Below are 17,112 nucleotides of genomic sequence, written 5' to 3'. Positions count from 1 at the left end.
CTCTGACTTGTCATGTAGACCTATGACTTGTTGCCAGGAAAACCATTAACACTAGTATTGGTACATACCTAATGGGATCCTGCGTGTTTAACAGTAGTCCTCGTTTTATTTGTACCCCTTTTCTTTGAAATAAAAAAGATCAGAAGGCAGCCTGCAGATTCTCTGAATATTTGACTTGAAAGCCGGCACATAAATATTTCATTATTCATGGTCAGTTGATTCTTTAAGTGCCAAGTCCTTTGTAAAAGCCTCTCTGGTTGGAGCTGCCATGTGTAGGCCTCAGGAGAATGTGGTGGGCTTTGGTGTGGGGCCCGATGGCTAAGGCTGAGAGCCTGGGCTTGTGGTGCTCTCAGCAGGGGTTCCCTGCGGAGGTCAGAGGAAGAGCTGTCATTGGCTGAATGCCAGGAAGCGCTCATGGGTGCACTGCATGACTGGGCATTTGTAGCAGCTGGACTCCTGCGTTTGCCCACGGTACAATCCTATGAACAAGGACCCAATCAATTATGTATCCCCGTTAGCCGTGAGGATGTGGAGCAAACTCTTTGTTAGACTGATCGATCGATGAATCCTGATGTCTCTCTCTTGTTTTGTCCTTTATCAACATAATATAAAAAAATAAATTAATATCTATCTATCTATCTATCTATCTATCTATCTATCTATCTATCTATCTATCTATATAAAATATACAGTATATAAGCATTCGAATATGTTGGTGTATGTACCAGTGTTGTTTGAGCTATTTATCAGTATTCTTCTCTCAGAGTAATTTGAATTTCTCCAAGTAATATGTGTGTTATACTGTATATTACACTGTGTGTTATACTGTATATTACACTGTGTGTTATACTGTATATTACATGATTTAGTGCTGCATAGTGTTAGTTCAGGCAGGGGACTCCACTACAGATGACCATCAAATCTTAAAATGACCTGACTACTGTGGGTGCAGTGGAGATGGTAAACACTGTTTCTTTCCCTCACGAAACATCTTGTTCCACTAGCCTAGGACATTTCATTTCTCTAAGTGTTTATTCCAAAACCTCAGTTTATAGAAGACAGACAAGAAGTCTTTCTGTGCAAAGTACCAGCTGTTCCTCCGGTTTCACAACTCAAAATTGCATCATCTGGAGAGCGAGAGTGCTTTGACAGATGTTAAGGTGTTGGAGATAGCTGGGGGGTCATATTTGCAATTTATGATGTTTTCTTTAATCATAGCGGCAGTTGTAATAACACACTTCTAATGGTGACCTTTGAATAATCTTAGACAACGTTATTTTTTCTGACAGACAGACAGCCAGTCTTCTTCTTCACCTAAAAATCTGTCATCAGACTGTGTGTCAACAGCCACAATCGATGACATTCACACGTCGGGAAGCACAAAAGTTGACAAAGAATCCTCCTCCATCCGTTAGCCTGCCTCAGGAACAAAGCCGACAGAGAGCCCAAACCAGAATGTTGAACAATCGTAAACCGCACAGTATCAGATAGCACACCACCTGTGTGTTCACATGCAACCGTATCATCGCAGGGAGTTATCAGTGATCTAGCGCGGACACACCACAGTTGGTTCCGCCAGTGAACGCCATCGTGTCTCGACATGTGTGTCACACTGATAAAAGAACGGTGCCTTTATTCCTCCTGCCATCAACCAGCTGAGAGGCAGGCCTGAGATCTGTGGCCGTGATCAGAGAGCACACAAAAGCCGTGGGGAGGGGCTGTCATGACCAGGAAGGAGGAGGCGGACACTGTCACCTTTAACCTTTTAGAATGAGGAACGCAACGAGAAGGGAGCCCGGCGTTATGTAAGCGGCCGTACACCGCGCGGACGACACGGGAGAATAAGGGAAACGACTCGCTTGTGCCACCTTGCTTTGAGCCGGCCGGCGGCCATCGGCGGCGTGGAGAACGAGATTGCAGAGTGGCCGGCTGCTGACCACGCAACCGCATTCAGCGGTTAGAATGTGACTGATGACTGCTGCGGCGGGGGAGATGTCTCCCAGGTACTTCTGACTGCAGGATTTATTCACCCGCGCTCGCTTCTGATTGTTCCTTCTCTCTCTTATCCTCTAACCAAGGAACTGCAGACTGTTCACTTTCATCAGGCTGACTTAAGTTATCTGCAAAGCAGCTTTACTGTGCGGCAGGGTGGAGGCTGGCGGAGGTAGAAATCGGAGGCCCATTGTAATGCACGGAATGGAATGAGGAAGGGTGTCAGGCACGTGTGTTTGATAGCGTTCCTCATTCTGTTCCATGGTTTACAAAGAGCCCTTTGATACCATTCCTCATTCCCCTGCTGTACCGTATGTGGCAGGGAGGAAAAACGTCAGTTATATTTGGGCCTGTTGTTGTGGGTCTGAGGTCTGAGGACAGCAGTAGTTCTCATCCAAGGACCAACCAGTAGCTGTGTTTGTTTTATGTGGTCAGTGTTATACAGAGGCGTATTTCATTCGCTCTAGTTCCCTGACCTGTAATGGCCTGTGAACCAGTCTGTGGAGAGACAGAGAGTATTATTATTATTATTATTATTATTATTATTGTTAGAGTAAAGCAAGTCAAGCAACCCATGACTACACTTGAGCCTTCCAAGTGCTGTAAAGCTAATAGATCAAGTGAAGGAGGCATGTGTATGCCTGACTAATGAGTGGATACAAGTACAAGTGTGTGTGTGTGTGTGTGTGTGTGTGTGTGTGTGTGTGTGTGTGTGTGTGTGTGTGTGTGTGCGTGTGTGTCTCAGCCCTGGAGGTTGGAGCCCTGGCTCTGCTCTGCTCCAGTGAGCCTGCCAGGGGATCTCAGGGACGCCACGGTGGAGAGGACTCTTAAAAACACTGTTTACCTAGGGAGATTTATTTAAGGTTGCACCGCTGAAGAGTGGCATAAGAGCTGTGTGTGTGTGTGTGTGTGTGTGTGTGTGTGTGTGTGTGTGTGTGTGTGGTGTGTGTGTGTGTGTGTGTGTGTGTGTGTGTGTGTGTGTGTGTGTGTGTGTGTGTGTGTGTGTGGTGTGTGTGTGTGTGTGTGTGTGTGTGTGTTCCTTTGGGAGAGCTGAAATGCACCAGGCTGTGAAAACAAAGAGGAGGGGACAGTTCGATGCCCTGCTCTTTCTCAGGGCCTTACAACAATAATGCACCAGTGATTTCTTAGAACAAAGGCATGTCCATTGTTAGCATGATTTCTATGTAGAGTAAGACCAAACCATGAGCTCCAGGATAATCATGTCTTGTTAGATCTTGTGCACACCACCCCTTGGCTGCAATACAGTTGGCATTAGAACATCGGGTTCATATTCTGCCGACTTGATGATTTTTTTTTTCTCCCCCCTAATGATGAGTCGGCATTTATACAGATCAAAGGAACTGGCATGAGATAAAGTTCATCAATGAGGAGCAGTCTGACAGCCCTTGACAAGTTAATACAAATGGATTAACGGTTTTGTCAAAATTGTCATAGATATGGTCCATCTCTTTAATCGTGCATTGAGAAATCATACTCTCTGCGTACACCTTTTTGTAATTTCACGTCCCGATCAGTCTGCTACGGCACATGACGCTCATTGCATTCACGACTATTAAACTGTCGTTTGTATGTGTGGTATCTGGTTACGTAACCCATTGTTCTAGGTGAGGTGAGGACAGACTCTGACTGCTGGTTCTGTTCCCTTCTGCAGTATGTCAAAATCCCTGCGCCCTCGCCAGAATCCCCAGGGGGTCTACGCGTCTTCTCCTTCTACTTATCCCGAGACAGCAAAGACCAACCTCAGGCCAGCTTCGACTGTGTGCACCAGTATGTCTCCAGGTAAGTGGAGGAGCACATTGTTTTGAGCTGGTGTTCTGCAGCAGAACTGGTGCTTTGTGCAGTACCCTGAAATGGTGCATTGCAGAGAGCATTGAGGTCAGAGGATTTACATTATAGCCTATGCACATGGCCTTGAATAGGCTATAATGTTGACATAATGTGCTAACGTTTTTCCTGACCGCATGACCTGACAATGACAAGCTCTGGGTCCTAGTTTTAAGATAAAAATAGGGCCTGATGTTGTTTCTGGTCAGGTCCAGTAAGGAAAGTATGTCAGGAAAAGGACCCTATTTGAGACTTGTGTGTCCTTGGTAAGGCAGCAATTGGTCAGTGGGACCCAGTCCAATTCTTTGCCTGGGACCTCAATTTTTGTCTGGCGTACAGAGCTTCGGCAGCGAGGGAATGCATGGAGTCTCCATTGTGTATGGGATCAGGGCAGCAGGCTATTGTAATTTCCTGTGTTTTGGGGAGGACCCTCTCATTACCAGTCTGAGAGAGGTTGTTTGTGGAGCGGTGAGAGAGACAGGGCTTTAGTCTGATGTTGCCTCTCGGTGCCAGCTGCCTAGCTGTGGTCTGAACTCTGCTGCTGGTTCTAGACGGGCACTGGAGCCAAGAGCAACATCATAAACACTAGGCCAACAGTGGGCTCCGCCGTCCCGTGTGGGTGCGTGACTGTACGCAAAGGCTACAATGACCCTGCTCTCTGTGTTCCCTGCTGTGTCAAAGGGAGCACAAGATGGAGAAGAGGGTGAAGCAAAAATATGACGTTTTCTGATTTCGTGAATGGCTCTGCACGACGTTCACCTTTTGAGGATTACGTAGTTCAGAGAAAAGCATAATCCAACCTCTCATTACCTGGGATAGAATGGCAAGGCTTGTTGGGTACAGCCTCCGATCTATGCACCACCTGTGCCTCAACATTATGAATCGATTATAGGCTCTTATAAGGAACCATTTCTAACCCTAACCCTAACCCTAACCCTAACCCAGAAAAGATGGCACCTCTGTAACCTTTGTTTTCTTTGGCTACACGCTACATCAATCCTGTCATTGTATGAGTGACTATATCACCATGAAGGCTACAGTGTGTACAGACCAGTGAGCTTCGTCTGCCCTGCTCTAAGATAGCAAAGGCTAGGCTATATCTGGACATACAGCACCAGTCAAAAGTTTGGACACACCTTCTCATTCAATGGTTTTTCTTTATTTTTTAAAATTATTTTCTACATTGTAGATTAATATTGAAGACATCAAAACTATGAAGGAACACATATGGAATTACGTAGTAAACAAGAAAGTGTTAAACAAACCAGAATATGTTTTATTTTTTAGATTCTTCAAAGTAGCCACCTTTTTGCTTTGATGACAGCTTTGCACAATCTTGGCAAGGTGTGTCCAAACCTTTGACTGGTACTGTATGTACTGTACATACAGTAAGTACACATGCCTGGCCTGGCTGAGCTGTAGCCAACAGACCAACTCCTGTCCTGTGTTCTGCTCCCCAGCGAGGGCAGGGAGCAGTTGGAGGGCCAGGGCAGTATTCAGGACAAGATCACGGTGTGTGCCACTGACGACTCCTACCAGATGACCCGTGAGAGGATGTCCCAGGTGGAGAAGGACATCTCCAGCCGCTCGGCCATCGAGATCAAGCCGGGGGCCACGCATCCAAGTAAGGCTGAGGTTCTACCTTCTCTCTCTCTCTCTCTCTCTCTCTCTCTCTCTCTCTCTGGGTGCCACAGCCAGTTGTGTAATGCATCGGTTAATCTGTGTGTTTCTCTGAGTCATGCCTAGAATCCTGTACTGTACATTAGATCACATGTCATGGTTAGAACATTGGATTAACGGTCATATTACACAATGTCATTAAGTAGCTTATCGCCATGGGGACACGTGTGCGCGAACCCAAAACATATGTTACATTTGCTCCAATTTGTCTTTTCACTCTATTAGTGGTATCGTGAAAAAAACTCATAAGAGTACAAAATAGTTATTTATGGTCTTTTCTGTTCTTAACTGTGGACCACAAGCACCATCGGGTGAGACAGGTACTCCCATGCCATCGGGTGAGACAGGTACTCCCATGCCATAGGGTGAGACAGGTACTCCCATGCCATCGGGTGAGACAGGTACTCTCATGGCATAGGGTGAGACAGGTACTCTCATGGCATAGGGTGAGACAGGTACTCCCATGCCATCGGGTGAGACAGGTACTCTCATGCCATCGGGTGAGACAGGTACTCTCATGGCATAGGGTGAGACAAGTACTCTCATGGCATAGGGTGAGACAGGTACTCTCATGCCATCGGGTGAGACAGGTACTCTCATGCCATTGGTGTCTTTATTTTCCCAAAGCGTTCGCTCCGGCCTCTCCATTTTCTAGCTATGAAATAAGGCAATAAATTATTTCCTGGCATAGTGCTTTCTCGTCGCTGTGGCATGCTGTGAGCTTTACAAGGCTCTTGCCTCCAGGGGTTCTGGCTGGTTTTACTCTCTGTGTTGTGTAACATCAGGTCTGGAGGTGTCGATGATACAGTATGTCTGTAACCCGATGTGCCCCTAGGGACTGACTGCTGAAATTGCATCAGTAGTCTTTTACTTCTGCCCTAGGAGGTCCTCGACGTGGCCAACAACCATTACCAGACATGTAAAGACTCATGACACTGCACATGCAGTAATTGATTTGATTACATAGTTTACGGGTTAAAAAAACGCTTTGATAATATGCTTTTCTGAGGACAGATTTATTAGTGCATGTGTTGGAGCATGTGTGGTAACATAATGATAATATGTTATTCGTTTTTCTAGTGAACTATTTTTTCCTCCTAAGGTATTGGGTATAATTAAAGGAATGATGATTGAGTGTGTGTGTCTGTGTGTGTGTGTGTGTGTGTGCCTGTGTGCATGCATGCATGTGTGTGTGTGTGTGTGTGTGCACTTGGTTTATAGTATGCTCCCAATCTCCTCCCAGCAGGGGGAGGGGAGGCGGTCACTGTACTGGCCGGGGTCTGTGCCCTATGATGACCCTCAAAGCAGAGATTAACCTGGACTGAGATTAGAATAAAGAGGTATCTGCAAACTATGCCCTGACCTGTCGGCTGCTGTTCAGCTCTGTAACAGACGAATGAACAATCTCCGCTCGGGGGGAAATGGAAATTGCGTAATTTTGGTCCTCTGTGGCTCAATGTTGTGTAGTTATTGTGGTTTTTAAAGTGGTTTTGTTGGTTACTAATTACAAAGTTGCAAAGAACTGTCATTGATACTGACACTGAATGTGAGTCTGAATGTGAGTCTGAATGTGAGTCTGAATGTGAGTCTGAATGTGAATGTGAGTCTGAATGTGAGTCTGAATGTGAGTCTGAATGTGAGTCTGAATGTGAATGTGAGTCTGAATGTGAGTCTGAATGTGAGTCTGAATGTGAGTCTGAATGTGAGTCTGAATGTGAATGTGAGTCTGAATGTGAGTCTGAATGTGAGTCTGAATGTGAGTCTGAATGTGAGTCTGAATGTGAGTCTGAATGTGAATGTGAGTCTGAATGTGAGTCTGAATGTGAGTCTGAATGTGAGTCTGAATGTGAATGTGAGTCTGAATGTGAGTCTGAATGTGAGTCTGAATGTGAGTCTGAATGTGAGTGGAGTCTCCTCTCATCTCAGCCCCCCTCACCTTTTCATCACGTTGTGATTTCATATCACTCTGTTTTGTTTGCGTCAGACAGTTAAAATCCTATTCTTCACAAACCTTCACTCACAGTAACTCCCCGTCATTGGTGCCTTAGACTAAATGTGTGTTCACCTCTGTCACCTGTGCTTCCAGGTAAATGTGTCAAGTTCCAGAAGAAGCCGACCCCCCTGTCCGCCTCAGACAGCCTCCACAAGCACTCACCCAACAACAAGAGGAACAGCCAGCTGGGCCTGCTCACCCAGAGGCCCCTGAGGGAGCGCATCATCCACCTGCTGGCTCTCAAGCCCTACAGGAGGCCTGAGCTGCTGTTGTGGCTGGAGAGAGACAGGGCCAGCCCCAAGGACAAGGCAGAGCTGGGTGCTGTACTGGAGGAGGTATAATACTGACACACACACACACACACACATGTACAAAAACACACACACACACACACACACACACACGCACACACACACACACACACACACACACGCAGAAAACACGAGCACACACACACACACGTACAAAAACACACACACACACACACACACACACACACACACACACACACACACACACACACACACACACACAAGCGATGGAGTGGGTTGGAAGGAGATAACGTTGACTATTGAGCCGGGATCAGGGGTAGAGCGACAGGGCTTTCTTTATTGATGCTTTGCGGTGGCACTTTACTTCCCTGTCTAAAACCCAAAATCTTTATTAAAACCACTTTGATTAAGAGATGAGGTCGGAATATACCACATCATAGCACAGTGATGGACTTTTAGATCCACCTTCTTAAGGAGACATGGTCTTTTAAATGTTTTTATGTTCTTATTATTTGCATTATAAGTATTATTATACTAATTATAAGTATTTGTATTATTATACTTATTATAAGTATTTGTCCATCAGATGAAAGATTATCCCTTTTACTGTGCACCAAAAAATTATTTTAGCGCAAATGGTGATCTAATTTGGTAGGTTTTACAGTATGTAGTTTTCCTGTGTTTTTTCTTTTTCGTGAGTCGTCCCTCCAGTCTAAATTGTGTGTGTGTGTGTGTGTGTGTGTGTGTGTGTGTGTGTGTGTAATTAGGTTGGGGCTGTAATTATCTCCTCTGAGGAGATTGTGTTTGCTGTGGGGTGGGCCGGCCCTGTCTCTGGCAGCACAGCTCTGAAAGATGGATGTCCTGAGAGAGAGAGAGAGAGAGAGAGAGAGAGAGAGAGAGAGAGAGAGAGAGAGAGAGAGAGAGAGAGAGAGAGAGAGAGAGAGAGAGAGAGAGAGAGAGAGAGAGAGAGAGAGAGAGAGAGAGAGAGACCCCCCCCCCGTCTGGGTAGATTATAGAGGAGACTGTATTGTGGATTCTCTGGATAGAGCCTTTCAAAATGGGAGGAGAAACAAGCAAAAAGAGATGCCTTTCAGTAACATTATTCTGAGACAGAGTAGATGAGATTCATCTAAGGTTACCGATGTTGTGATACTGCTTAAAGGAAGATTTTGGACAGTCGTATGTTGTTTTGGAAGACAAAATTATCAAGAACCATAAATAATTGAAAAGGGTGGCTAATTATCCTGATATTATGCATGCTGGTGTGTTTGAATTATTCATCAGTGGAATTAATCCTAATTAGAGTCCTGATTTTGATTATCAAAGCTGTGAAATGTACTGCATGTATAGACATGGTTCTTCTACAAAGCAGATTTTACTTGAGGAATAAAAACAGAGAGACAGTGGAAATGATTAGCAGATATTTCATGGAAAATCAGTGTCCAGTTGCTGCCTGAATCATGCCTGTCTAGTGTGTAACTGTCACATCTGTTTAAAGAAAGTAACAAAAAAGTGCATTTTCGGGGCCTAGTTGCGTAGCACATAATCATACCACATAATTGCGAGGTTCCTGGTTCGATTCCGACCCTCGACACGTCTTGCATGTCATCCCTCCTCTCTCTCCCCCATCCTTCCTGTCAATCTCTACGGTCTCTATCCCAATAAAGCAGAAATGCCCTAAGAAACACACACACACATATATATATATTTTTTTTTTATTTATTATTTTTTTTTAAAGTGCATTTTCATTCTTCCCAGCAGAGAGACAGGGAGGAGGGTTGAAGGCCAGGGGGTGAGACTGTGCTGTCTGTGTTGCAGGTGGCCAAAGTAAACCCTAAAGACAGCAGCTTCCTGTTGAAGGATGAGTTCTACAAGCATGTACAGAGGGACTGGCCGGGCTACGTGGAGGAGGAGAAACAGCTCATCACTAGACTGTTGGCCAGGTGGGCAATGCAGGCTCTGGCATGTGCAGTACAGTATCAATAGAGAACCGTTCAATAGGAAAAGACAATTTCTTTTTTGTGATTAATGTTCTTTTTGACGTTCTCTTTTACCTAATGGAACCAAGGTAACGTGTTGTCTTGTATCGCTGACTGTATGTGATGCCACCGACAGTATACTGCGTTATTAGGAAGTAGCAGTCAGTTGTTTTCATCTTCTCACCCCTCAAGGCCTAGATGGAGATGAGTCACTGGAAAGGTTGAATCCAGCCAGATGTATGAAAAACAACCCATGGCATTAGTTTGCTCTTGATAAACGACAGCTTACTACTAATGTCGAAATATGCCACCATGGGGTGTGGGGTAATATTTCCCTTTGTGATTGTGGTGTGGCATTTCTTTAGAAAGACAGACAGGAAGACTGTAGATTACTTGTGGTAATTGTTTCTTGATAATGGTGAGCATCTGGTACCATTGTTGTCTGCCTGCCCTGCCACCCCCCCCCCCCTCCCCTCCCACACACACACACACCCCCACCCCCCCCACACCTCATCTCTGAGCCCTACTCAGCCAGTCGCCTAGTCCGCAGCGCTATCTGTGTCTGCACAGGTGTTACTCAATATGAGAGAACATGGTTACATGCCTGTCTGAACCTGCTGAGAGAGACAGAGGCTGTAGTGTTTACATGCTTACTTTTACTATTCGCCCTTTAAAAAATCCCTACAACCTAAACACATATTGTGAAAATGTCCATGTATCACACCACCAGGATGTTCTTCATGTAGATTTCCTATGTCCACATTTTTCTGAGATATTAAGGTTTTAGTGTCGCTGGGCCTTTAATTGACAGATTCCTTTTCCTTCACTTGTTTTCCAGGAAGTTGCAGCTGCATAACAGCAGCCAATCACGGAGTTTCCAGACCAACTCTTCGACCCACAAGGCCTCAGGAGATTCTCCTTTGCATCACAGCTTAGTGAAGAATCAAGCCGTGGTAAATGACACACATTCAGTGCATTTCTCCATATTATGTTATGCAGTATAGTAGAACGTTTTCCTTCATTTTATTGTTATGTTATGTGTTAAAGCTCCAGTGGGTTATTTAACATTTACAAGCTAATAAGTTGTTCTCACAGTATTTCATAGCAGTGTAAACATATTGTGAGATAAAGAGTGATTAATCTTTCCCCTTCCTGCCTCAGAAACGCCCAGTGCCTTCTGACCCGTCGGACAACCAGGCTCAGAAAAAACAAAAGCTTTTGGACCAGAGGTTACACTCACAATCACAACCACCCATAAATGGACTATTGAATAGCAAAGGGGGACGAGACATACCCCCGCCTCTCAACCCCAGTTTACACACAAAGACTGAGTTTCAAAGGACAAGCAACCAAGTTTCAGAGAGCCAAAATGGCTTCCCTCCTATGCACAAACTGAAGAGCCCCTCTGATGTTCCCCTGTTGGAACGAGCGGAGCAGGGCCCCAAACCAACCGGCCAAGAGCCACCGCGGAATGACTCTGACTGCACTCACCAAGAGGTCGCCAGCAGCCAGCACAGAAAGAAGAAATCCAAGAAGCACAAAGAGAAGGAAAGGGAGCGATTAAAAGATAGCCAGAGCAGCGAGTGGTTGGAGACCAGCCCTGATCTCAATCAGAACCCAGACAAACTCAACAGTAAGTGCTTTTTCAGTTTTCCCTACTTTTTTCCCTTTCAACTTCTACCCTTTCCCTCTCAATGTCCTCTCATTCACCAAAGGCCATGTGATGTGCTGCAGGTTTCTTTTAGGCATGAATTTGCATTTCCTATTGGATTATTATGACTCTGTGCGGATGTCCAGTCTGGTAAAAGATTTGAGATAACATTTGAGTGCATATCTAGACTATGATTGTTATCATTTGAATACTACACTGTCTCTGTGACTGGCAGGCCTCCACGACTGTGTGTGGCACTTGGCAGTCAGCCAAGTAGTTGTTATCAGCTGGCTGAGAAATTACTGGTAGAAGTTGTTTACATGGCCTCAACATGTGGGGCAAAATACTGTAACACTTGTTTCCTGAGTTTAATTTAAATCAGGACTAGGGATAATATAATGCTACTTAAATTAATCCAGAGTAAAAAAAGTGGATTTCTGAAATAACGCTTAACTTCTGATTGCCTAGTGCTGGACTAACTGGAGTTCCTGGCTAAAATAAGTAAGGATTAATCAGATGGTCTGAGAGGTTACATTTATGGCATTTAGCGGGCGCCTTTATCCAAAGCGACTTACAACAAATACATTTGCCTAAGTAAGTGAATCATCTATCCATCAGTCATCATAAGATAAAACAATTTAAGCTAGGACCAGGGGCTATTGGCAGTCACAATGCTAGAAGAAAGGAAGATTATTATTCTTTTTATTCTTTTTGGTTGCTTCAATGACATGGTGGATGGAACACACATTTGAATTGTTTGTCATGGAGAGCACTGACCAACCTATCACATGGCACATTAGGACGGTCTCACAAGCCAAGCTTGAATTAAGTCAGGAGGAGGCTGAACAATGGAGGGAAATGAAAAGAAAACTTTGTGAAAAAAGTGTTAGTTAATTTGAAATAAACAAACCTTGAAGTTAACTGTATAAACATGACATTTTTGGACAAAAATACAAGTAAAAGGAAACCTGAACTACAGTTTGCATTAATTCAACACAAATGAAAAAGCTAGATTGCACGGGTTTCCCTCTGTGATGTTTTTGGGTCATTTCCCAACATTGCCACTGACAAACTGCACTTATCTGAAGTTAAACCTGCCTCTGGCCAGGTCTAATATAAGACATCACTTAGATCGAGATTAGCTGTAATCTTCCTTCTGGAAATCAGCCGTTTTCAATCGAGACTAGGGAATGTCCAAAACTATATAAAACCATCTGAGAAATGCAATTTCAGTCCAGTTAAAAAGTGCAATTTAGTCTAGGATTAGGCTTAATCTGTGTCCAGGAAACGGCCCTTGAGTGTTTTTCTTGTAATTCGTTTTTATTAACTCCGAGAAGTCGGTGTGGCCCCATGAGTAATCATTCTGTTTATAGTCAATGGTTCACATATACTGTGTTATCTCATAAGCCAGTGTGTATTATGCTCACTCTCTCCATAGTCCCCCTAAGCACTCCCTCTGGAGTCCTCAGTGTACCCTGCTGCTGATTGACTCAATAACAGCTAGAGAAGAAGGGCATTAAGTCTCTAAGCTCTGCCGTCCCCTGACAGCCCTCCTCAGCCAGGCTCGATAGTCTGAAGGCCCGCTGTCATCATGACCGGCAGAGAAACATGTGGAGATTTTAGCCAATCCCCAAAGTCCAAATTCTCCATCCTTTTCTCTGAAGAGTCCACTTACTCACCCGCTCACCTACACAGATTTAAAAGCATAGGATTGGTTTTAAATCTGTGTAGTGGAGAGGACAAGTGGACACTTTAGGGAGGAGGAGGGAGAATTCGGACGCAGGGATTGTATCATTTAATTGGCCCTACTGAGTTTTTGCTATGGACAACTGCATTTACCTTGTCATGGGACATGTTATTTTCTTTTGTAGATCCTGACATTACAGATGCTGTTCCTTCCACTGAGGAGAAGCCAGACTATTTACTGTGAGTACCAACAGATTATCCCCTTGTTTATGTTGGCATGGTATCGCCACATCATGACTTTATTTCTGCCTATGAATGAGCTATTATGTGTGAAATATTCACAACAAACCTTGTCTGGACATTTACCACAGAAAACACTGTGGAACTATACTGACACCTTGAGGAAGGAAAAAGCAGTACAAGACAGATACCATTTTTGAATTGTTTTGTTGGATAAATGATAAATGAACAAAAAGATGCATACCTGTGTTGTTTTAAACTAACCACCAGACAGTGGATCTTAAATGAGTGAAGGGTGAAGGGTGAATTGATTTCTTTATTGGCATTCTAAAATGACTATTACTAAGATTCTAAAATGACTGTTACTAAGATTCCATGATGACTATTATTAAGATTCTAACATGACTATTACTAAGATTCTAAAATGACTATTACTAAGACTCTAAAATGACTATTACTAAGACTCTAAAATGACGATTACTAAGATTCTAAAATGACTATTACTAAGACTAAAATGACTATTACTAAGATTCTAAAATGACCTGTTTAGAACCTACAGGACCATAGCCACTGTGGAGCAGAGACAGAGGTACCAGGAGGATTTCTGTGCCGAGTACGATGAGTACAAAGACCTGCACACCAGGATTGCTACAATCACACACATGTTTGTTCAGCTGGGCTCCAAGATCAAGAGCCTGTCCATAGGCACACAGGAATACAAGGTACACACACACACACACACACACACACACACACACACCACACACCGCTGAGATAACAGAACAAATCTGCGATAAGTCTGCGCAGCAAAAATACATCACTGAATTGACTTGACTTGATGTGGGGCTGCTGAAGTCATTGAACTGGCGCAGCCATGATGCATGTCTGACATCTGAAGGCTTCTTTGCGTTGTGTGTAACCTAGATTATGGAAGAGCAAATCCTGGAGAAGTACATGAAGTATAGAAAGGTAAGTCAGGTTCACTCATGTGTGGTAACAATCTACTAAAATATATATATATATATATATACAGTATATATATATATATATATGTGTGTGTGTGTGTGTGTGTGTGTGTGTGTGTGTGTGTGTGTGTGTGTGTGTGTGTGTGTGTGTGTGTGTGCATCAGTGGAGGCTGGTGGAGATAGAAACCGTAGAATGGGCTCATTGTAATGCATGGAATGGAATGTGTGTTTGATACCATTCCTAATTCCATTGCTTTATTTGCATTCCAATGCATCCGTGCATTACGAGCGTCCTCTGATTTCTGCCTCCACTGATATTTTTGTCAATGGTGTAGAAATAATTGGCATGGCAGATACAGCTGACTTAGCCACATGTAGCTGGAAAAAAAACGACATCAGAAGTCTGAAAGAGCCTTGTTATGTTTGCTAATCGTATATTCCCTTTTCCGTCTCAGAGTCTGACAGACGCAGTGCTTGTGATGTGTGATTAATGTATGACCTCACCTGTCTCTTACAGAAGTTCCCTGGGTATCGGGAAGAGAAGAAGCGCTGTGAATATCTCCATCAGAAACTGTCCCACATCAAGCAGCTCACCCAGGACTATGACCATTCTCAGACCCTCTCATAGCACTGGCTCCTCCTGGGATCCTGGTGTGTGTGTGTGTGTGTGTGTGTGTGTGTGTGTGTGTGTGCGTGTGTGCGTGTGCGTGCGCATGTTTGGTTGGATGATATTCAACTGGGAGGCACCATCAGCATCAACTACATGGACTTTGATTGCATTTTCACTTTATAGCTCGAGCTTTGAAGGGGACTTCAGGGGTCTACAACCACAAATGTTTTAAAAATGGCCCTATGTCAACAATAGTTACCCCTAAAGGCAAATCACTGGGGCTACCACGTTGTTCATCAGCCCATATATCCATTGTAGTATTTCTTGTTTTCCTCTTTCTATATTGCTTGAGCTACTGATGTATTTATTTCAAGCTGTCGTCTTCTGGTCTGTGTACCTGTCTGTTCACCAGCTCCTTACTGTCCTTAATCTGCCTGGGGCATGTGACTTGCCTGGGGCATGTGACTAAGTTACATGATGTCACATTAGATGAAAGTGTTTGTAAGCGGAGGTGGGAGGAGGTAGAGACAAAAGTTCCCTCAGAAAACAAGAGGCCTGAGTTGTCTTGGCTGGACTAAATCTGCCATGAATCACATTATGCAGTTAGTCAAGTCATACAGTAGGATTTAGGAGGCGTCCGTTGTGAAATCAGTAGATCTGCCAAAGTACAGGAGGCCTAGTACAGTATGACCTTTTATTCTGGTTGCAATGCAAATGCAACACATTTTGTACAATCATTTTGCACTGAAGGTTCACTCAATGGTGTGTACATTATTAGAAGATTATTAGGAGAAAAAATGGACCTATAACAACACCATTTTTAAATATACTGCCAACATTCTAGATATCACTGTATGTTCATTCAAACGTCAAATCCTCACAGGCGGTGTTATCTCCTTTCTGTATGGCTCTGCTCATGGGTACTCTGGTGTTTGTTTTGCCATACATTGATTTACATTTAGCTCTGATTCTCTGTCTTGTGCAAGAACTGATCCACTGCTCTCCCAATTTAATTGTTTTTGTCTCAACATAACACAAGATTATTGTTTATTTTATTTATGGAATAACTTCTATTTTGAAAACAATTTCCTCCATAACATTATTCTACATATGAGAGGTTGCCGAAGCACAGTATTGAGCCATTCGATGGCACAATACCAACTGCATCCGTGCTCCTTTTGTGGTACTTAAGAGTTTATTGTTTTAGATAGTATTTATGTTACTGTGTCGTCTTATTTTCTCCCTCAAAGGTGTATCCAGATCACGGTGAGGCAAACTGCCTGGTCCAATATAAGTTATTATGAGGTTGTATCATTGAGGTCCGTTATTACAACACCTTTTATTATTTTGTAATACTTAATATTATTCCAATCCATTCCATTCCAAGCTCCTCTTATCCTTGAATGGCTCATTAGGTTAGTCAATGCTGAATAATGTGAAACAAGCCTTTTCTGGTAAGGGTTTTGAAAGTTAATTTGACCTCATTCTATGCACAAAGAGCTAATCTGCTGATATACAATACAAGGGTTCAGTCATTATACTGGGGGTGATTTCATTTGTAAAGAATATTCCTCTTAAAATGAAATATAGTGATAACATGTAGTGTTATTGAGGACCGTGGAATAACTGTGGATTAAGCGTGATGATGAATGACTCTTTCAGTGGTCCAATTTCAATGGTCCGCTTAATAGTCTTTCAATCAAACATGATTATCTACCAGTACAGTTCTACCACATTCAAGTTAATGGATTTTTTTCATCTGGGAGATACATTTTCCAAATAAAATGGCTAAAATGTATAATTACAGGAATAGTTATTTGTCCGTGGACCAACTCAGAGCATTTAGAAGACCATATACTGCACAACAGAAATGCTAATGTTACATATAGGTGTTAGTTTACCTGCCTTTATGAGAACTATGATGTGAAACCCAATAGGTTCTCACAGGCATGGTAGTGGAACAAATGTATGCATTGAAGTGCATTGTTTTGAAATTACATTTTACAAATGTATCTTTTTTTTTTTTTTTTCGTCCTGATGTTCATATGCAAAAAGAATAAAAAAAATGTGTCCATTCTGCTTTTCTGTTTGTTGTTCTGATCAATGAGCAGGAGGCAGTTAGGCATGAAGTTGAAGTCCTCATGAGTGCTCTGGGAAATCACACTCTGGGGGGGGGGGAGCAGGAGGAGGGAGGGAGGG

The 17,112-nt window shown here is 43.5% G+C and overlaps 1 protein-coding gene across 2 annotated transcripts in view; it reads left to right on the top strand.

Annotated features, from left to right (window-relative positions):
• LOC310820028 (RNA polymerase II elongation factor ELL2-like) overlaps positions 1–16,990 on the top strand; it is a gene marked incomplete at its 5' end in the record, with an annotated part of 23,756 nt that extends 6,766 nt beyond the window's left edge. For both annotated transcript variants that reach the window (XM_083691501.1, XM_083691500.1), the window contains 10 exons: positions 3,665–3,792; positions 5,298–5,461; positions 7,604–7,845; positions 9,601–9,725; positions 10,600–10,714; positions 10,923–11,394; positions 13,284–13,338; positions 13,889–14,060; positions 14,263–14,307; positions 14,821–16,990. In XM_083691501.1, coding sequence (XP_083547627.1) covers positions 3,665–3,792; positions 5,298–5,461; positions 7,604–7,845; positions 9,601–9,725; positions 10,600–10,714; positions 10,923–11,394; positions 13,284–13,338; positions 13,889–14,060; positions 14,263–14,307; positions 14,821–14,931 — 1,629 coding nt within the window. In that variant the 3' untranslated portion in view covers positions 14,932–16,990. The remainder of the gene's footprint in view (positions 1–3,664; positions 3,793–5,297; positions 5,462–7,603; positions 7,846–9,600; positions 9,726–10,599; positions 10,715–10,922; positions 11,395–13,283; positions 13,339–13,888; positions 14,061–14,262; positions 14,308–14,820) is intronic.
• Between the last annotated feature and the right edge of the window lie 122 nt (positions 16,991–17,112).

This window comes from Argentina silus (genome assembly GCF_951799395.1).
Source record: "Argentina silus genome assembly, chromosome: 19".
Classification (NCBI taxonomy): domain Eukaryota; kingdom Metazoa; phylum Chordata; class Actinopteri; order Argentiniformes; family Argentinidae; genus Argentina; species Argentina silus.
Note: the sequence above shows the minus strand (reverse complement) of the source record. Positions and strands in the feature narration are given on the sequence as shown.